The sequence below is a fragment of the Psammomys obesus genome, unplaced genomic scaffold (assembly GCF_907164565.1).
Source record: "Psammomys obesus unplaced genomic scaffold, mPsaObe1.curated_primary_1811, whole genome shotgun sequence".
Lineage (NCBI taxonomy): Eukaryota > Metazoa > Chordata > Mammalia > Rodentia > Muridae > Psammomys > Psammomys obesus.
Window position 1 is genome coordinate 25,663,739 of NW_026585797.1, and position 22,893 is coordinate 25,686,631.

The 22,893-nt window shown below is 42.4% G+C and overlaps 1 protein-coding gene across 3 annotated transcripts in view; it reads right to left on the minus strand.

Moving 5' to 3' along the window:
* Tpd52l1 (TPD52 like 1) overlaps positions 1-20,423 on the minus strand; it is a 104,305-nt gene extending 83,882 nt beyond the window's left edge. For all 3 annotated transcript variants that reach the window (XM_055599478.1, XM_055599477.1, XM_055599476.1), the window contains exon 1: positions 20,236-20,423. In XM_055599478.1, the coding sequence (XP_055455453.1) occupies positions 20,236-20,254 (19 nt within the window). In that variant the 5' untranslated portion in view covers positions 20,255-20,423. The remainder of the gene's footprint in view (positions 1-20,235) is intronic.
* Positions 20,424-22,893: the final 2,470 nt, after the last annotated feature.

The following is a 22,893-nucleotide window of genomic DNA, read 5'->3' on the forward strand; positions in this document are numbered from 1 at the left end:
AAAACACCCAAACTTATGGGACACAATGAAAGCAGTGTTAAGAGGAAAGTTCATGGCACTAAGTGCCTTCAAGAAGAAATTGGAAACATCTCATACAAGTAACTTAATATCTCACTTGAAAGGCCTAGGGAAAAAAAAAGAAGCAGACACTCCCAAGAGGAGTAGACAGCTGGAAATAATAAAACTCAGGGCCGAAATCAGTAAATTACAAACAAATAAAACTATTCAAAGAATCAGTGAAACCAAGAGCTGGATCTTTGAGAAAATCAACAAGATAGACAAACTCTTAACCATACTAACCAAAAGGCAAAAAAGACACTATCCAAATCAACAAAATCAGAAATGAAAAGGGAGACATAACAACAGACACTGAGTAAAAACAAACAATCATTAGGTCTTACTTCAAAAGCCTATACGCCACAAAATTTGAAAACCTAAATGAAATGGACAATTTTTTTTGATTGATTCTACTTTCCAAAGCTGAATCAAGACCAGGTAAATAAATTAAATAGTCTTATATACCCTAAGGAAATAAAAGCTGTCATTAAAAGTCTCCCATCCAAAAAAAGCCCAGGGCCAGATGGTTTCAGGGCAGAATTCTACCAGACCTTCAAAGAAAAGCTAACACCAATACTCTTCAAAGAACAGAAACAGTAGGAACATTACCAAATTCATTTTATGAAGCCACAGTCACCTTGATATCTAAACCTCTCAAAGACCATCAAAGAAAGAGAATTTTAGGCTAATCTCCCTTATGAACATTGATGAAAAAATACTCAATAAAATACTTGCAAACCAAATCCAAGAACACATCAAAGATATCATCCACTATGACTAAGTAGGTTTCATCCCAGGTAGGCAGGGGTGGTTTAATATACGGAAATCCATCAATGTAATCCACCATGTAAACAAACTGAAAGAAAAAAAAAACACACGATAATCTCCTTAGATGCTGAAAAAAGCATTGGATAAAATCCAACGTTCATTTATGTTTAAAGTCCTAGAGAGATCAGGGATACAAGGCACTTACCTAAACATAGTAAAGTCAATATACAGTAAGCCTATAGCCAACTCAAACTAAATGGAGGGAAACTTAAATCAATCTCACTGAAATCAGGGACAAGATAAGGCTGTCCACCCTCTCCACATCTCTTCAACATAGTTCTTGAAGTCCTTGCTAGAGCAATAAGACAAAGAAAATCAAGGGGATTCAGTTTTGAAAGGAAGAAGTCAAAGTATCACTATTTGCAGATGATATGATAGCATACATGAGTGACCCCAAAAATTCTATCAGGGAACTCCTTCAGCTGATAAATACCTTCACCAAAGTGGCTGGATAAGAATTAACTCAAAAAAGTCAGTAGCGCTCCTGTATACAAAAGACAAATGGGCTGAGAAATTAGGAAAACAACACCCTTCACAATAGCTACAAAGGACATAAAGTACCTTGGTGTAACTCTAACCAAGCAAGTGAAAGACTTGAAAAAAAACTTCCAGTCTCTGAAGAAAGAAATAGAAGAAGATATCAGAAGATGGAAAGATCTCCCATGCTCATGGCTTGGTAAGATTAACATAGTAAAAATGGCCATCTTACTAAAAGAAATCTACAGATCCAATGCAATTCCCATCAAATTACCAACAGAACTCTTTACAGACCTTGAAAGAAAAATTCTCAACTTCATATGGAATAACAAGAAATCCAGAAATGCTAAAACAATCATCTATAATAAAAGATCTTCTAGAGCTATCTCTATCCCTGATCTCAAGCTGTACTATAGAGCAACAGTAATAAAAACTGCATGGTACTGGCATAGAAACAGAATGGTGGAGCAATGGAATCAAATAGAAGACCCTGAAATAAACCCACACACTTATGGACACCTCATTGGCCTCATTGGCACAGGAGACAACTTCCTGAACAGAGCAGCAACAGCACAGGCTCTAAGATCAACAACCAATAAATGTCACATCATGAATCTGAAAAGATTTTGTAAAGCAAAGGACACTTGTCAGAACAAAAAGACAGCCTACAGACCAGTTGCTGTTTAAGAAGTTAAACAGCAACAAATCAAGTAATCCAATTAAAATATGGAGGACAGACCTAAACAGAGAATTCTCAATAGAGGAATATCGAATGGCAGAGAAATACAAAAAGAAATGCTCAACATCCTTAGCTATCAGGGAAATGCAAATCAGAATGACCCTGAGATTTCACCTTACACCCATCAGAATGGCTAAGATCAAAAACTCTAGAGACAACACATGCTGGAGAGAATGTGGAGAAAGGGGAACCCTTCCCCATTGCTGGTGGGAGTGTAAATGTGTACAACCACTTTGGAAATCAATCTGGCGTTTTCTCAGACAATTAGAAATATGCTTCCTCAAGATCCAGCAATACCACTCCTAGGCATATATCCAAAATATGTTCAAGTATACAACAAGAACATTTGCTCAAACATGTTAGTAGCAGCTTTATTTGTAATTGTCAGAATCTGAAAACAACCCACATGTCCCTCAGTTGAGAAATGGATACAGAAATTGTGGTACATTTACACAATGGAATACTACTTAGCAATTAAAAGCAAGGAAATCATGAAATTTGCAGACAAATGGTGGGAACTAGAAAAGATCATTCTGAGTGAGGTGTCCCAGAAGCAGAAAGACACACATGGTATATACTCACTTATAAGTGGATATTAGACATATGATGTAGGATAATCATACTAAAATCTATTCACCTAAAGAAACTAAGAAAGAAGGAGGACCCTAGGTAAGATGCTCAATCCTCATTCAGAAAGGCAAACGGGATGGACATCAGAAGAGAATGAAAACAAGGAACAGGACAGGAGCCTACCACAGATGGCCTATGAAAGACTCTACCCAGCAGGGTATTAAAGCAGATGCTGAGACTTATAGCAAAAGTTTACGCAGAGTTCAGAGAATCTGATGAAAGAAGGGGGAGACAGAAATACTTGGAGGGGATGGGAGTTCCACAAGGAGAGCAAGAGAACCAAAAAATCTGGGGCCAGGGGTCTTTTCTGAGATTGATACTCCAACCAAGGACCATTTATGGACATAACCCAGAACCCCTGCACAGATATAGCCCATGGCAGCTCAGTCTCCACATGGGCTTGCTAGTAAGGGGAACAGGGCCTGTCTCTGACATTTACTCAGTGGCTGGCTCTTTGATCACCTCTCCCTTAGGGGGCGGGGCCAGCCTTGCCAGACCACAGAGGAAGACACTGCAAACAGTCCTGATGAGACCTGACAGGCTGGGGTCAGATGGAAGGTGAGGAGGACCTCCCCTCCTAGTGGACTAGGGAAGGGGTATGGGAGGAGAAGAGGGAGAGAGGGTGGGATTGGGAGGGCATCAGGAAGGGGACTACAGCTGGGATACAAAGTGAATAAATTGTAATTAATAAAAAAAGAAATAAAAAAACAACAAAGTAAACAAAAAAAATTTGTTCTCTCTTTCTACCTTTTGGTTTTCAGGGATCAAGCTCAGATTATCAGGCTTGGCATCAAATGCCTTTACCCACTGAGCCATCTTAACAGCTCTTAAAATTCTTAGTATTATTCCAGAACCTTAGTAACATTTATTATCTTTAATTTTAGGAGCTCTTTGTATCGAACGTTACATTAATTTTTTAAACAATTCATTTTTCATAAAAGTTGAAAGCTCATTTTCCTGCTCCCATCTGCTACAATTATCAGTTATTATGTTCTATAAGTGCCATTCATTCATTTATTATTTCAATTCATTTTTTAGAAGTATTTAAGAAGTATGTTTCATGAAACAATCATCGTTCTAGCTGAATTAAGGAAATATCAATAAAGGAAAACTGTCAAATTACCTACCCTTATTGAGCCCATCTTCTATACAAGAGGAAAAGCAAACACATAATTGTATATAATATAAGTTACCATCAACGGATAAAGGAAAAGCCAGAGTAAGGGCTTTATAATGTATGCGCATACATGATGTACTACACAAACACACACATGTTTATGTGTGCAAACAAACATATTAAAAGGTTTTTCGTAACCATAATTAGATTTGAAACATCTGACATAGCAAGAGCCAGGATCCCAATGTCATTAGATGCTCTCAGAACACTCCAAGGCCTCCAAATGCTGCTAAGCAACCAGCACCAGTACGTTTGATGTCCTGCCATCCAGAGCATGCACCTTTCTCCATCAGCACTGGGTGAGCCCAAGTCAGGAGAGAGTAGAAACAGGGGCTGCAGAGTGTAGCTCTGAGCATCTCTGGCTGTTCCCTTCTTGCTTTACTAAAGCAGCACAAAGTGAGCAAAACATCCAACCTGACCATTCTACCCCAAAATATATCTAGATGATGAATATGGCTTTGTATGTCCATTGTGCATCTTTACCTATAATCTTAGAAAGTAAAAGACGTAAACTAGCAACCATGTGAAAAATATATGATCTTGTCCACAAATTTCAATGGACTTAGTAAGTAAACTTAATGTTCCAGAAATAAAATCTTGCATCTGGGTCAGATGTCAGAACTTAGTACCATTCGTATTTATTTGTAACTTTAACTTACTCATCTTTCCTTAGATCCAGAAAGTTATTTTCAGCTTTGGGGTATGTAGAGTACGAAAATACAAAGGACTTTTTCTGATACAAGAATATTTTTACAACAGGAGCTTAATGCCTAACTTGTACAACAAAAAAATGGAGGAGGTGAGGCTTGAATTCAGCAAGGAAAGGCTTCAGTTCATTCACTTTTGCCTAACATATACTTTAGAACCCAGCACAAAAGATGGTCAATGAATATTGCATGGGAAATTAAAAAAAAAAAAAAAAGATCAGCTTCCTTTTCCACTTGCATGACAGTGTCCAGCCACTGTCACAAGCACTTCCCACGGGCCATCCCACCCCATTCCCACCAAACCCACCAGGAAGCTGCCACTTTTACCATTTTGTAGGTAAGCAAACTGAGACAATGGTGAGTTAAAACATACTGAGGAGACGGCTGAACGAGAGGGAAAAATTTAGATCTATGACAACACCTATGCTCTTTGCCTTTAAGAGTCCCTTAAAGTGACAGAATCTTTGTTTTGCTTTCTTGTGTTTCCTTCTTCCTGACTCTCTCACAAGATCACAGTCATGTGAGACAGGGAAAATGCTGATGTGGCCGTGCAGTCATCCATTCAATGAGAACTATCAGCACCCAGAGTAAAACTCTACAGATTACATTAGATAGCGAAAATGGCTAATGCATTGGAAAATTTTTCCACATAGGAAACAGGAGCAATAACCCCTGAGGCACAGATATAGACGTCTATACATCTAAAATGCAACTTATATGGAAGGAATTGCGCAGACCTGTGAAGGATGGGCTACACAGGACCTTAAAGGGCATGCCATGAAACCCTTTCAGGTTAGAAGTATGTGGTAGGTGAGCAAACGAAGGATTTAAGAAGTGAGTGTCAGAGTGATAGCAAAGCTTGGAGCAGAGCTGGGCCCCTGGCTCCCAGCCTGACCTCCCCCACATCCTGCTGCCTCCCTAAAAGGCTACAATCACTATATAAATGATGCAGGACTATAAGAATTGACTATTCAGAGGAAAACTTAGACAGGTGGTCAGGAGGATATAAGGGCCCAGGTTTTTGTTTTCTCAGTTAGATCCTAGCAAAGCTGCCACCGTGTCCACAAGCTACCCCACAGTTCCCTTGGTAGCTAAATTTCTACAATACACTTGCTCACTTATCCGTTCACAGAGAGGACCTCCAGTCTGTGAAGCTGGGATCTTTATAAGTAATGTAAGCAGGGGGCCACACTTTAGCCTGCCTGTCATGGTTAGAAAGAAGCCACAGTCTTGCCAACGCTCTACAGGATAGGACGTGTGCTAATAAAACACAGGTCAGAAGACATTAGGACTCAGATAGATTCTGTCTGCTACAAGGACTGGCTGGAACTCTATCCACTTTCATGTGGGCTCATTCATGATGGATGAATTTGCATAAGGATGCATTCAAACACTGGTGGCCCATACACACCACCAGTTTCTGATTTAGTCATCAAGAGGTAGGACCTTCATGTTTGCATTTCTAACACATTTCTTGGGCAAGCCCATGATACTGGTCAAGAGAACACACTTTAAGAACTAGTTCCTAACATACATTCCATCTACTCCTTCTATCACCCCCGTATCAGCCAGCTCTTCATCTCCCTCAGGCCTATGAATGGGCCCTTCAGCAGCAGGCTTAGCCCATGGCAAGCTCATGTAAACCTGGCAACACAACAGAGCTGTTTAAACAGGAAACTGGATTCTCAGGAACCCAGGGCTCAAGGTCAACAAAGTTCTCACCTTAAACAAACGCTTAAACAAATCCAGCAGAAGGTGGATGTGGCACTAACCTAAAAGGTTCAGGAATTCTGAAGGTCCAGCTTTGATGCTACCCTAGCTTTATGGATGCTGACAAAGAACAGTATAATGTCTTGGTTAGCTAAAGCCAAAAGACAGTTTATTACACCTGGCAATAGCAGTTGTCAAAATAACATCTCTGCACTAGTTTTCCCTGAGCCCTGATTCCAAAAGGCTGATGTAGTCAACTGATGAAGGCCAGGTCTTTCTGTTTATACAGGGTGTTACAGGAGAGTAACACTGAACTTAGAAAGCCTTGATTTACACAGGGGCTGCAAATATCTTCCTTATGTGCCAACAACAAATAACCCTGAGCTTAAGGAAAGCAGTTTCTGTCACCCAGAGCTGCACACAACAGGACAACCTTGAAAACTTGTCCAGAAAAAAAAAAAAAGAGCCATAAATTCTCAGAAGATGACCTGTGGGTAAGCTTGAGGTTCCTAATGGAGAACTGACTCCCAATAACAGGAGTCTAGCTTCCAGGTCTTTGGGTCATGCTGAGAGTATTAGAAAAGGATCAAAGAAGGGGAGAAAGCAATGGAGGAGGGAGGGAAGAGTGTTGGAGGAAGAGGGAGAAAAGAACTGAAATGATTCTGAAGAGGAAGCAAAGAGAGTGAAGAGGGACAGCATCAATCTGATGATTTCTTTTGAGACTCCAAGACCAAAGAGAAGCCTGAGAAAAAGCAAAGAAACCAAAGGCTGGGAAGTCCTGGGAGGACAGGAGAGAGACATACTGGCCTGTCCCAGGGGAGGAGAAGCAGGGGCAGGGAGATCTGTTCAATTCTATGTCTACTTACAAAACAGACTTGGTGTTCCACACTAGAAGTCTGCATGTTTTATCTGAGTTATACACTCATGCAGACACTTATGCAAAAGTGAATATTGAAAACTGAGGAGCAAGTTCCTGGATAGAAAAAAAAAAAACAACTCTGGAATTGTTAACACTTAAACTGAATCCAAAAGCATATTTCATGACAAAATGGCCAAGAGAATGTTTGTAGGCATAAAGGAAACACAAGCCAAGGCTTGATTCCTAGGGTATGCCAAAGAAAAGAAGGTTTGTGGAGGAAAGAGAGGAGAGGAGAAGAGAGCCTAGAATTCTGAAAATCAAAGGAGGAGGTGACGATAATAGTCAAGTATGATAGGGCTGAGGTGTCACATTTGGATTGGGTGTTAAGAGAACTAGAAAGAGAGGAGAAAAATGAAGAGGGTACTTCCAAATCAAATAGAAACCGAAATTTATAATTATTACATAAGAACATTATGGATCATTTAATTTCCTCAGCCTTGTGGGCTAGACAAAAAGATTAGACAAATTCTGGGCACGGAGCTAGAACAGAGCTCTGCAAAATTGGACACAGCACACTATCTGAGAAGATGAAAGATGTGTGATCCTGTGCTTTAGGGCTTCATCTGAGGGAGGAAGGGAAATACGCCTCCATGACAGTCCAGAGTCAACAGAACAGCGACACTGAGCTCTGTGATGCAGTTATTTCTTTATTTTCATGTTCTGAATTCCTTGGTTGCTGCAAGCAGTAGATTTAATGGTGAGTGTACAAAACACGGGTGGAAGGCAGACAAGAATGGGTGTTTACTGTTTCTCCTACGAGAAAAGGTTGCCAAAATCTCAATTTACATCTAACTAAGATTTTTTGGATGGCAAGGTATGAAGTAATAGTCCTTGATAAAATGAATACTCTTGCCCAGATCTCTCTTAAGGAAGGAAATTAGCAACTTTATAAACAAGTAAATTCAAAACACCACGGCTCTTAGTCCTTTCAACCCTTGAATCTCTTCCAATTCTTTGAACAAAACTGCAGGTAACATGACTATCCTAGACCATCCTGGAATTCCCCAAGAGGAATAACAGGGGACAAAAGCTATGTTTTCCTCCTAGCCTACCCTGTGGAGTAAGCGAAATTATCTTTCCCTGATGTCATTATATAGAAATGAATCTATTTTGGGAACTGGAACATTAACAAATATACACCGTTTGTTTGTTTGTTTGTTTGTTTGTTTGTTGTTTGTCCTGAGCTCTCAGCATTGCTGCCCTCAGTTCATCCATATGTAGAGGAGAAACCAATGAAAACCCACAAATGCCCAAAATCAGACTCTAAAACAGGCATCTGCAGAGCTCCCTCCTACTCCCTTCATCTCAAAGTGTTCTTCTCCTTCAAATGAATCAATTCTGCTTCCGAGATACCCCTGACACACCTCTCTTGCTGTCAATCCACGAATAAAAAAATCTAGCTGAAGGAAGAAAATCATATTTCGTAATTTCCCAGGAGCCGAAGAAGATCCCACATTTTAAATCTATGTCAGAGAAAATGTAATTTGTCTAGGATATAAATAGCCATGGGCAACTTTGGAAACTGGTCTAACACACTCACATGTGTTCAGTATGGTGCATTTTCTGGTTAAAACAAAACACCAGCCTGACACTTGCAAAAAAGAAGCAATTTGTTGACAACTAAGGGTATTATTGTGGTTTTATTCAGGGAATTTCACTTCTTATATGTCAAATTGCAACCTGTATACACCAAACGCACCAGAGAAAAACTCTTTAAAATGTATCATTACTTAAGGACAGGAAGTTCCCTTTACCCTCAATTTTATTCAGATACATCAAGATGTTTGTTGCCTTCTCAGTACATCAATTCTAATTCTTAATTGAAGGCATACATTTAAGAAAATTACCTTTTATTTTGTAGACATTTGATGGAAGGCAGTATGACATAACATGCTTGAAATATTTACATTTTGCCGCCATTTTTTTATGTGCTCTTAATTGCATCATAACTCAGTCAGTTGAACAAGAATCTTCAAGGTATCACTGGGAGAATTCTAGAATAGTGGTCATAGTGACTGTCCGCAAACATTGAGAGAAAGCCAAGTGTGTGACTGAGGCAGACATCCCTTTCTTCACTACCACGGCCACAAACACTGCTAATAGCCTAATGGCAAATCCTGTTTCATTTTTGTTTTTCATAGTTTCATTAGGTACACAACCACAATTAAAGTAGATATTTTACTAATATGCATATGGGTTATAGTTAAATGAATAAAACATTTTCATCTAAACACTTATGTATTATAATATTCTCAAGGGAAAACAAACTCTTGAGGGGGTCACTCTGCAATTAGTACTAATTTTAGTCAACATCTGAGGGATACAGATCCCATTTTCCAGAAATAAATGCAAATGTCCCATGACATTTAGTTTCTTTCTTTTTATTTTTTAAATTTATTTTTTTTTAATAATTACATTTGATTCACTTTGTATCCCACCTGTAGCCCTCTCCCTCATCCCTTCCTAATCCCACCCTCCCGCCTTCATCTCCCAAGTCCACTGATAGGGGAGGTCCTTTTCCTCTTCCCTCTGACCCTAGCCTATCAGGTCTCATCAGGACTGGCTGAATTGTCTTCCTCTGTGGCCTGGTAAGGCTGCTCCCTCCCCCACACCACTCTCAGGGGGAGATGGTCAAAGAGCCAGCCACTGAGTTCATGGCAGAGAAAGTCCCTGTTCCCCTGACTAGGGAACACTTGGAGACTGAGCTGCCATGGGCTATATCTGTACAGGGGTTCTAGATTATCTCAATGAATAGTCCTTGGTTGAAGTATTAGTCTCAGAAAAGACCACTGGGCCCAGATTTTTTTGGTTCTGTTGCTCTTCTTGTAAAGCTCCTGTCCCCTCCAGGTCTTTCTATCTCCCCCTTCTTTCATCAGATTCCCTGCACTCTGCCCAAAGTTTGGCTATGAGTCTCAGCATCTGCTTTGATACCCTGCTGGATCTTTCAGAGGCCTTCTGTGGTAGGCTCCTGTTTTGTTCCTTGTTTCCTAGAACCTTTTCCGATGTCTATCCCAATTGCCTTTCTGAATGAGGATTGAGTATCTTATCCAGGGTCTTCCTTATTGCTTAGCTTACTTAAATTGTACAGATTTTTGCTCTTAGAGCCTGTGCTGTTGGTGTTCTGTTCAGGAAGTTGTCTCCTGTGCCAATGAGGTCAACGCTCTTCCCCACTTTTTCTTCTAACAGGTTTAGTGTCTGGTTTTATGTTGAGGTCTTTGATCCACTTGGACTTTAGTTTTGTGCAGGGTGATAAGTATGGATCTATTTGCATTTTTTCTACATGTAGATATCCAGTTAGACCAGCACCATTTGTTGAAGATGCTATCTTTTTGCCATTGTATGGTTTTGGCATCTTTGTCAAAAGCCAGGTGTCCATAAGTGTGTGGGTTTATTTCTGGATCTTCTATTTGATTCCATTGCTCCACCATTCTGTTTCTATGCCAGTACCATGCAGTTTTTATTACTGTTGCTCTATAGTACAGCTTGAGATCAGAGATGGAGATACCGCCAGGAGATCTTTCATTGTAGAGGATTGTTTTAGCAATTCTGGGTTTCTTGGGAGATAGTAAGACCTGGAGAGGACAGGAGCTCCATAAGGACAGTAACAGATCCAAAAAGACTGGGCTCAGGGGTCTTTTCTAAAACTGATACTCCAGCCAAGGACCACTCATGGAGATGGCCTGGAACTCCTGCACAGAGGTAGCCTATGGCAGTTCAGTGTCCAAGTGGGTTCTCTAGTAATGGGGACAGGGACTGTCTCTGACATGAACTGATTGGCCTGCTCTTTGATCACCTCCCCCTAAGAGGGGAGCAGCCTTACAAGGCCACAGAAGAAGACAATGCAGCCTCTCCTGATGAGACCCGATAGACTAGGATCAGAAGGAAGGGGAGGAGGACCTCCCTTATCAGTGGACTGGGGGAGGGACAAAAGTGGGGGAGGAGGATGGAATTGGGAGGGGAGGGGGGAGGGATGTCCAGGGGGGATACAAAGTGAATAAACTGTAACTAATAAAAATAAAAATAATTTTTAAAAAGACGTACAGATTTTAGTATGTTTATCCTATGTTATATGTCTAATATCCAAAGTGAGTATATACCATGTGTGTCTTTTTGCTTCTGGGATACCTCACTCAGGATGATCTTTTCTAGTTCCCACCATCTACCTGCAAATTTCATGATTTCCTTGTTTTTTAATTGCTGAGTAGTATTCCATTATGTAAATGTACTGCAATTTCTGTATCCATCCCTCTGTTGAGGGACATTTGGGTTGTTTCCAGATTCTGGCTATTACAAATAAAGCTGCTATGAACATTGTAGAGCAAATGTCCTTGTTGTATACTTGAGCATCTTTTGGATATATGCCTAGAAGTGGCATAGCTGGATCTTGAGGAAGCACTATTCCTAATTGTCTGAGAGAGTACCAGACTGATTTCCAAAGTAGTTGTATAAATTTACACTCCCATCAGCAATGGAGGAGGGTTTCCTTTTCTCCACATACTCTTCAGCATGAACTGTTGCTTGAGTCTTTGATCTTAGTCATTCTGATGGGTGAAATATACTGAGATGGAGGATCTGGAGATGGTTCAGTAGGTAAAGTGCCTGCTACTCATGTATAAAGACCTGGATTTAGGTCCTGAGTCTCAGGTGATATGTTAGCCAGCCATAACCCCAGTGATACAGAGGAGCAATCCCACTGGCTTGGTGGGCCTGTCTAGCCTCAATGGTGAGCCTCAGATTTAGTGAGAGCTCCTGTCTTTGAAAATACAGAGGACAATGATAGAGGAAGACAGCTGGGCTGCACACACACATACACACAAATATGCACACACTCATTCATATACACCTACATACACACACAGAGACAGATACAGGTATGCACACATTCATACACACACATACACACAGGGAGAGACACATGTGCACACACACAAATATGCACACCCTCATTCAAACACACAGACACAGACACAGACACACAGAGAGACGTACACACAAGTATGCACACACTCCATCATACACACATGTATTCAATACACAGGAAGGAGAGAAACATAAAGTTAAAAAAAAAACCCTGAAGTTATTAGAAATGGGCAAACAAGTAGAACATATAAACTATTTAAACTGACCATTCCTAGATCTAGTGATAAAACACTGTATTTCGGTGAAGCACATTTTGGGTGATTTAACAGAAATCTTCCTCATGCACTGTAGCCCAATAAGCTCCTAACCTCAGCCATATTAATAAGAATACTCTCAAAGGTCTCCGGGATACCAAATCACCTTCAAATTCCACTCTCTAGACCCCACCCACCTACAGAAGGAATAGTGCAATTAACTTCTGCCCTTCAGAAGCTGTTCTGAGGGTACAAAATATAAAGTGAGTTCGTCGTTTGCAATTTGGTGCACTGACTGCTATGAGTGCCAGCACGAGGAAATGGTACAGAAACAATGAACTCTTCAGGTATGGAGTGAAACCAATTTCAAATTCAGGCTCTGGCACTTTTTTTGTAATTTAAATTTTAAAATATTTTGAGAATGTTATACATGATTACTGCATCGAAATCCAATCTAAATCTACCTCTCCCCTTTCCAACGCCTTCCCTGTCTGCCTTTAAATATGTTTTCAATTTTTTAACCTTTACTTTAATTATTATATAATAGATGATATATATATATTACTTACTGAATCCTATCTCTCTATATAATCATAATATTATTTAAATATGTTGCATATTTAAATATATTATAAATAATATATAAGTGTATTTTATGCACTGGGTCCATTCAGTGTCACTTGTATTTGTTCAGGATTGGATACCCTCTCAGGGAGCTCATCCTTGGAGAAAGCAGATTCTCACTTTCTCAGCAGCCTCTCATTTCCCGTACTTCTTCAGTGTGAATTAGTTCTACTTAGCTTCCTAAAACTCCTGGTGGGGTGGGAATAAGCCACTTTCAGCTCTATGAACTATTGCTCATAGTGATGAAATTCTTAACTCTGGTTCCTTCCATTGCTACACCCTCTGGAGTGTGGTTGAGTCCACACTGGGAGACAACGGAGTACCCTGGGGAAGCACGTACTTCAGATTCAGCGGAACTGGAGCTTAAGTTTCTCTTTGTCACTTCATTTCTGACCTTCACTTTTCCTGTTTTCCATGAGTTAAATGTAAAGATACCTACCTGATGGTGTCACTACACATTTTGATAAAATAATTCAAGGGCAAGTCTTGGCAAGGGCCGAGAGGGACAACCACAAGCATGGCAAGTGAGGCTTGCTTACCCTGTACAGAGCATCATTCAAGCTCCTTGCATAAATTAACTCACTGACGCTTCTGAGGACCCTAGTAGATTACAGCTATCAACTTCCGTCCATTTGTGAAGGAGCCAAGGCTCAGAGAAAGCAGCACCTCACCAGAATCAGTTAATTTTAAGGTAAGGATGATAGCATTAAAACTGAGACAGATTTACTTGATTCCAGGATTGTGAGCCCCACAGAAGCCCCGATGCCTAGTGTTCTGGGACCAAGGGCCTGTCAAATATTTGTTATTGCTGTAACAATCAATATATATGTTTGCTGATTTGACCAAATCAATGTTTTCTGAAATGTTTATTAGTTGCTACATAGTGTTAAGTAGCAAAACCACCAAGATGGACTCTGCTTATAAGTTTTTTGAAGGAAGTTTATGAGTCTGTCTGCCTAGCATATTAAGGAACTAAATAAATGCTAGAGACAGCAATTCAAGATGGGCTCCAAATAACTACAACATCTACACTACTATGTAATGATTTGAGATGTGTTTGAGTTGCAACAAGTATACAGAATATGACTGAATATGTATATGAGATGAGTTAGCAGGTGAAGGCACTTGCCACTAGCCTGATGAACTGACTTTTATCCCCAGATTCCACAGGGCACAAGGACCAATTCCCAGAGATTATCTTCTGACCTCCAGAGGATCACTGTGGCATAAATGCCTAATACACACACACACACACACACACACACACACACACACACACACACACTGAACAAATAAATACATGTATTAATTTTTACAAAAATTTAGCAGTTAATTTCCATTATTCTACGCTCATGAAAATTTTGACTAAAAAGTAGAATTTCTCCTAATGTTATCTACTTACACAGGACACTGTTGCTACTTGGCAGGGAGGGAAGAAATTGCTTGGTAATAAAATGGTGTATTTTGCTTACAGAGCAAGTCCTCATCCTTTGGGGGACTAGATAGTTGGCTAGTGCATAAAGAGCTTGTCACCAAGCCTGATGACCTGAGTTCAGTCCCTGGGGACCTTCCGCAAGGTTGAAGGAGCAAACCAACGCCTAAAAGTTGCCCTCTGATCCCCCCATGCATAGATGGTCCATGTGTTCACTCACACATAAATTAACGCTATACAAGAGTTCACTTTCCATAGCGTAGAAACTACACAACTGAGTACATTTCACAGATCATCATTCCTGGCCTCATTTTCTTGTTCATAGCCTTCTTTCATTCACTTCTAACTTATAGTGGCCTATTGTGTTTCATTTATGAATTCATATAAACTGTCGTTGTCATTCCTCCCTGGAGTAAGAGTCTTGAGCAAAGTATAATGTAAGTCAATATGACACTGTCATTTTAGTAGGATTTACAAACAGATAAGAATAATCCAGTTTTTATTATTTCATGTCATGCTTAGGCTATTAGGAATTTTCCTGAGCTAAGTGTCTAATTAGAAAAAGGAGTTATCCATTAGCCATCAGGGAAATGCAAATCAAAACGACCCTAAGATTTCACCTTACACCCATCAGAATGGCTAAGATAAAAAAACTCAAGAGACAACACATGCTGGAGAGGTTGTGGAGAAAGGGGAACCCTCCTTCACTGCTGGTGGGAATGTAAACTTGTACAATCACTCTGGAAAGCAATCTGGCACTTTCTCAGACAACTAGGAATAGCGCTTCCTCAAGATCCAGCCATACCACTCCTAGGCATATATCCAAAAGAGGCTCAAGTACACAATAAGGACATTTGCTCAACCATGTTTGTAGCAGCTTTATTTGTAATAGCCAGAAGGTGGAAACAGCCCAGATGCCCCTCAGTGGAGGAATGGATGCACAAATTGTGGTATATCTACACAATGGAATATTACTCAGCAATAAAAACAAGGAAATCATAAAATTTGCAGGTAAATGGTGGGATCAGGAAAAGATCATCCTGAGTGAGCTATCCCAGAAGCAGAAAGATGCACACGGTATATACTCACTCATATAGACATATAATATAGGATAAACCTACTAAAATCTGTACACCTAAAGAAACTAATCAAGAGGGAGGACTCTTGCTAAAATGTTCAATCCCTATCCAGAAAGGAAAAGAGGCTAGACATCAGAATAAGGAGAAAAGAGGGAACAAGTCAGGAGCCTGACACAGAGAACCTCTGAAAGGCTCTGCCCTACAGACTATCACTGCAGATGCTGAGACTTATGGGCAGCATTTGGGCAGAGTGCAGGGAGTCTTAGGAAAGAAGTGGGAAAGTAAAATCTGGAAAGGAAAGGAACTCCACAAGGAGAGCAACAGAACCAAAAAATCTGAGCACAGGGGTCTTTCCTGAGACTGATACTCCAACCAAGGACTATGCATGGAAATAACCTAAGACCCCTGCACAGATGTAGCGCATGGCAGTTCAGTGTCCAAGTGGGTTCCGTTGTAATAGGAACAGGGACTGTCTCTGACATGAACTGATTGGCCTGCTCTTTAATTACCTCCCCCTGAGGGGGAAGCAGCATTACCAGGCCACAGAAGAAGACAATGCAGCCACTCCTGATGAGACCTAATTGACTAGGATCAGAAGGAAGGAAAAGAAGACCTCCCCTATCAGTGGACTTGGGGAGGAGGGTGGACTTGCATGCAGAGGGTGGAGGAAGGGACAGGAAGAGGGAAGGAACCACAGGGGGGATACAAAGTGAATAAAGTGTAATTAATAAAGAAAAAGAAAAGAAAAAGGAGTTATTGTAGTACACTGAATAATGGTGCCCAAATCCTAAACTCTGAAACCTGCAAATACTAATTAATACAAAATGTTATCATTACAGATGTGGTTAATTTGATGTTCTTGAGGTGTGCAATTTAGCCAGATTTAGCCAGGTGAGCCCTTAATACTATCACAATTTTTTATAAGAGACAGGCAGAAACTCAGGATGGGGGAAGCATTGTGACTTTAGAAGTAAAGATTGGTAATACAGCCAGACAAGACTTGCAACCACCTGAGGCTGGTAGAGGTAAGGCATGGCTTCAACTCTGTGACTTTGTCTCTTTGGTCTCTAGAATTGTCTTATTTTCAGCTGCGAAGTTTGCAGCAGTTTGTTTTCTATAGGAAGCTAAAGCCAGCAGTTAATTTGATAGGCCAGTGTTAAAGACAAGGTTTTCCTTTTAGGAAAAAAAAAAAAACTGGGAAAGATAATGAAAGTGAAGTTATTTGAATTTAGAGAAATAAAACATTAGGATTCAGTTGAAAGGAATCAAGAACTTTCATTTTTAAATGGCTGCTGTACAGGCAGGAGCATGCTACATTCCTAACCAAAGTCTCTTACTCCAGGTGCTGCTCAACTTAACTGTGAACTCATGCCCCACTACACACATCATAAACTGAAAGTGCCGTATGATGAGAAGACTTTGAAGCCATTCAAACTACTAAATATCATAGCTTAGCACCATTGTCCACTGCCGCTTGTCAGCTGTTATTCGTGTCATCTAGTGGTAGACCAGAAAACGCAGCTGGTGCCATAATCTAATTATCAGAATACGACGGGTCAGTTAGACTCTGGTTCATGGTTTCAGCAACTCTAGTGCCCAGCCAGCTTGCTCTATTGCTGTTGGACTGTGATGGGGCAATGTGCCAAGGCAGTTGCCTCCCTCCTTGCAAGCAGGAAGCAGAGCAGGATTCCATTCAAAGGAAAAGTCTCGGCAACCCACTTCCTTATCCGGGTCTCATTTCCCACCAACTCCCAGTGCTGTCATCAAATTATGAAACCATCAATAGATCAACATCTTGATTAGGCTCCAGTCCTCCTGCCTGAAACACCTCTCAAAGACTGCAAACACCCTAGAGAAATCAAGCTTCCAACGATGCGGGGACTGCAGAATGATAACTCATATGAAAACCATAATAAATACTGTGCTGAACCACAAGCCTGAGATCAACATTAAAGTTTTCATACAGTCCTGCATACCTAGCTCTTTCACACCATTGTAAAGTTGAAACACCTTCACCAGAAACACACTAAGTCAGAGACCGTGTATCAACTCTGTGAAGGCAAACTTCTCCAGCCGGCGGTGCTGTCCTCCTGTGGGTTCCCTGCTCTACTCGACTCGCCAGCCCTTTCCATTAAATCACTCACTCACAGTTCCCTGTCCCCATCCTGCCAACCTCTTAGCATGTCTTCTTTTTTTTTCTGGGAGCAATTTAATCCTTCCACAAAGCCAACGAATGTGTTTGAAGAATTTCACTACCAGAAGATTTTCACAGACCTTCTTCTGCATCCCTGAGCTACATGGATAACCCATCTCTACAGCACCTGTGAGCAACAAGCGGCCTCGACTCACTAAATGCCTGCCTAATCTCATACACGGTTGCCTTCCTTTACATTTACAGGCAAAAAGAGAAGAGAGACAAGCCATCTCTAGTTCAGAAAATCCTAAAGGAAACCACAGGGAGAAGCTTACACCTTGGACATCACAGGGCTTTTTGAGAATCTAAGAGCAAACAGTCATTTAGTGCTCAAGCCAGTTCCATCCAGCCATGAGGGAGGGAGAGGCTGTTGTAGGGCGGCTGAAGAGGCAGTTCTGTCTTGAGTCTTATCTTTCCTTTAAAGTCCAGGGTTTGAGTGGGTGGCCTCTCCCAAAGCCATCTTTGCTATTTGATGCCCATTTATCCATAAACAAGGAATATAGCTACTTTCTCATCTCCTTTGCAAAATGGGAATGAGAACTCTACCTCCTAGGCTGCTATGCACATGGTCCGAGTCAACACATAAAAGGTGCTGTGACTAGAGAAGGGATGAAATAAACAGCCTACGTTATTCTGACTATTGACAACTAGGCCTAAAGTCTATGCTCACACTGTAGCGTGTGGTCCGAGTTTTTCATGAAGTAGAAATCTGGCTTTGCTCTTCCGGATGCTGTGTTTGGAAGAGGAAAGCACTGAGATATTTACTCGGCGATGAAGCAAGCTAGTAACATCTGTGCTCCTTAGTCTACAGCATCAGGAATCTTCAGAACTCAAGTGGCTGTTTCTTAATCATTATAATTCATTTCCTACCACTGAATAATAGAATTGCTTGGATAGCTTTCAAGTATACTCATGCTTAGACCTCAGGGATTCCAAAGCAACCGATAAGAGGTCAGCCCCGTCCACTTGACCCCATATCCGTGGGGTCTTCAGACTTGGATATTACAGATATATAATACTCTGGAAAAAAAAAAAAAACAAAACAAAAACCAACTATCTGACTTTTCTCAGTTGTCAATATTTTCTAAATAAATACAATATAAAATTTTTTCATGAATTTGGCTGGATCAGCTTAATAAGTGATCTGGAGACTATCGAAAGTACGCAGGAGACGAATAAGAGGTCCGTGAGCATCCTTGAGTTTTGAAATTTTTTTTCGAGAGATTGTGTGTGTGTTACCCAAAGAAACCAGAAGAGATCCCTCTTACTCCTTCCCGATGCTTCTCCGAGTAACCCTGCATCCATCAGTGCGTCCCACATTGCCCACTGGCTGCACAGCCACACCTGTTCGCGCTTTGGGAGGTGGAACCCCAACTTTCCCACTACAAGACTCTTGCACTGGGCCTTACAATTTCCCTCTAGGGTTCAGGGCTGTCTTCAGTTGAACTCTTCTTTTCCTATTAAGATAATGGGGCAGGGGGAGGGTAACTGGACGCTGCAACTTCCCGGCAGGACCTGGCTGATGGGACCAAGAGTATGGTTCATGCTGTTCAGACTACTGTGATCCTGGCCGTGAGCCAGCTGAGTGACTGCAGACCTACACACTGCCCAAATTGCCTTCATTAGAGACTCCTTCTCCCCTAGAACACAAGCACATGAGGTCGTGAACCTCTTTACTTCATTTTCTTTTACTATTATTATTATTAGGGCTCTTACGTACTTTTAAAGGCACCACAGAATTCCTCGGTGGTCCTGATGGTGTTAATACAACCCATTCCTTCTGAGTGCTGCTTCCAAAGTGGGTCTCTGAGCGCTTTCTTCCTCCCTTCCTCTCGCTGCACATCTGCCCACCTTTGATCCCTTCTAAGATCCCTTTACTCTTATGCTTGAACGACCCTAGAGTTCTCTGAACTCCTCCAGAGGACACCCTGAGCACCGAGAGCGAGCAAGAGGCCAGCCCTTAATTAAGCCTGGCGCCCGGCGCGGCTGGGGAAGGAGGGTTTCATCCCTGACCGCGGAAAACCAGGACGCGGTTATCTGGAGGTCGGGAGGCGGGGAAGCGGGAAGGGGGGCTTGTGACCCTCTCTTTCGAAGGCCAACCCTCCCTCCTGCAGCCCTTGCTTGACTAGCAGGGTCTCCACCGAGCCACCACCTCTCCGCGTCACCTCCCCAAGCCGCACTTGTGATCCCAAGGACGCGAGCCCACAGTGGAGCGACCCGCAGCCTGCACAACAGGTCCTTTGGGCACCTTCCAAGATGGCCAAGTGGGGGCGACTGACTGCGGAGACGGGTAGTGCAGACAGGGACCGGATCCCCAGGGACAGGCTACACCGTTTTAGGGTCCGGACCTCTTCCCAGCCCCAGCCCCACTGCAAAAGCCGAGTTAGGCTGTGGATGCAAGCGTGATCCCGAAGGCGCGCGTGGGCGCGGAGTTCCGTCCGCGTGGGACGTCCCTGTCGGTCCAGGAGTAAAGTTAGGCACCGCAGGGAGAGCGTCTCCTCCCGTGCGCCTCGGGAGCAGACCTCGGCGGCGGCCGGCCGCTACCCACCTTGTGCCTGTGCCTCCATGGTGGCCGACGTGGAGCCGAGAGCGGCGGGGAACACGCGGGCTCCTCGTGGAGCAGACGGCAGTGGGGCCCGAGCTCGGAGGACAGCGAGCCCCGGCGCTCGTGCCCGTGTCGCGAGCGTTGCGTGGAGGGGGCGGGGGACCGCGGGCCGCCACCACTGGCCGCTGCTGCTTCCCTCCGCCCCTTCCAGTCCACCTGGTCCTCGGAGCGCCGCCAGGAACGCCAGGTCGGGCGCCACCTGCCGGCCGCTCCGCGCACCCGGTGGGCGGTTTCACCCCTCCAGCACGGCAAAAAGCCCTGAAAACCAACTGGGCCCAGAGATGCTTAATACAAGAGACAATAGGAGGATAAAGGGTACAATGCTGAGCCATTGGACCTGGTGGAGATAGTAGTGTTAGGTTCCTGGGAGTCCCGGTATCATATTTGTGTCAACTGACCATTACATAACTTTGTTTTATATGCCTCTTCAAAGAACCCTTGCTTCATGTAACTGGTTCATTGAGCACACATAGACCAAAACACAGTTGATTAAGGTTATGTAATGTGTATACCTCCTCTGTAAAGTTCATCACACCCTATTGCACTTAGGGACACTAGACGTCACGCTGGTGTTGTACGTGGATCCAGATTCCAACCAAAGTAAGAAACAAAAACATCAAAACGAGAGCGGAAACAATGGGGCTGGCTTCTGAGTCAGGGGACTGCGGTAGTTAGACACTTTTTGTTTATGACTCCAAATGACAGAACAGTTGCTGGGTTTAGTGTCAGAAGAAAATCTGAGTAAAAAGGAACATAGTAACATGGAACCTAAGACACACTGACAGGACACGCGCCTGGTTATCCAGAAGCCTGTAGGCTGTGCTGCTGGCTGGGTTGGTAGGGAAGTCCTTTTCAGAGAAGACTAAAAGCTCAGCCCTGTGTCAAGGCTTGTCTGAGGATGTAGCTGGAAAGCCCGCAGAGCACGGGAATGACAGCTTACACCTTCACCCCTGCTCCACGGCCTTCCTTTGTCTTGACAGTTCACTGACTTCCATGAAATACAATCTAGACTTTTCTCATGCTTGGTCTTACAAAATTCTCGTTTTTTGTTTTTTGCGTGAGGGGGTGTTACTCTCTTTCTTCATAGTGAGGAGGTCTGGTGAAGTCGAAGGTGGTTACTGTTGTACTAAGCCCCTCGTAGTTTCTATTGAAGATCCTCAAGCAGATTTACAGCTCAGGAAAGAGTGAATAACCAATCAATAAATCACAGTTTCTCCATACCCAAGTTACTCCCAAACTTACAGGCTAAACCTATGAATGGAACCGTGTACCTTCCTTGAAAGAAAGCATACTAATGGCTTTGTGGCATGTAGACAAACATGTCAGTGTTTTTTGTTTTGGTTTATGTGTGTGTGTTTGTTCTTCTCAGTTTCGTGCTGAAGATCACACCGGGTATTTAATCATTTTCATAATGTTTACCCTATAATGACTTTAAGAAAGTGACCCAGGCAGTTATAAAGTGGCAAATGGATGATTAAATCACTTTTAGAGTCTATTCAGTTTTTCTGGTCTTCTTAATCCTAGAAATTAAACATTGGGTTATGGTTGACTCCCAGCTGTTAAAATGAGCTAAAAATAGTTCCTGACTTTTCTGTTTAAGCCATCTACTGTCATCTGAACTCTGACTCATTTCTGATTGCTAGAACTTTAAGCTACTTCCCATTTAACATTTTGGTCATTTTTTTTTTTTAATGATGATAATACTTGGGCATTCGTTCTTTATGTCAAGAATTTGGCAAGATTCCAAGGCTACGATGAAGGACATGATTCTCTTCATCACTTTCAAGGGGTTCATGATCTGTGGAAAAGGAAGGCTAAACAGGTCCTTCATGAAGCAGTGTGAGGTTCTGAGTGCTGTGCAGGTCAAGCCCGGTGCCTGCATTCATGGCTGAACGCAGAAATCAGACCTTCGAGAGAAAATTTGTTTCACCTCAGCTAAGTTTTGAAGGATGCCAAATTATCCAAGTTAGTTGTATGACCCCTGTATTTGTTATCTTTCTTGTTGTTGTCACTGGTCAGATACCAGACAAGAAGCGACTTTTTTTTTTTTTCTCAAGGTACGAGGGGACATGGCCCATGATGACAGAGGCAGTATGTTAGTGGCTGTGTATATGGTTGTATCAGGAGAAGCATGAGGCTGCTTGCTTGCATTTCAGTATATACAGGAAGGGAGTGGGGGAGAGTGGGAGGAGGGAGGAAGGGAGACAGGGAGGGAGGTGGAGGGAAGAAGGGGGAAGAAAAGGAGGAAGAAAGGGAGGAGGGGTGAGATAGAAAGGGAGGGGGAGAGAAATGGAGGGAGGGAAAGAGATCTCTCTTTCCCACCTCTGAGAGTCTATTCGCTGTGGCTTAGCTATAACCGACAAGACCTGCCTTCCTCACTCCCTTCCTCCATTACAAGCCCCCCCCCTCTCGAAGTTCCCACAGTCTGGCAAATCAGCCCTACCACCTGGAGACTAAGAGTTCAACCATGTGAACTTTTGGAGACCATTTTTACATTCAAACCAGAAGACCACCAAGCTGTGACTTAGCTGAGAGAATGCGATTCAAGTCAATGCATAAGAGGCTCAGTTGGAACCCTTCCTTTTCCTTCCCTCTCACAAT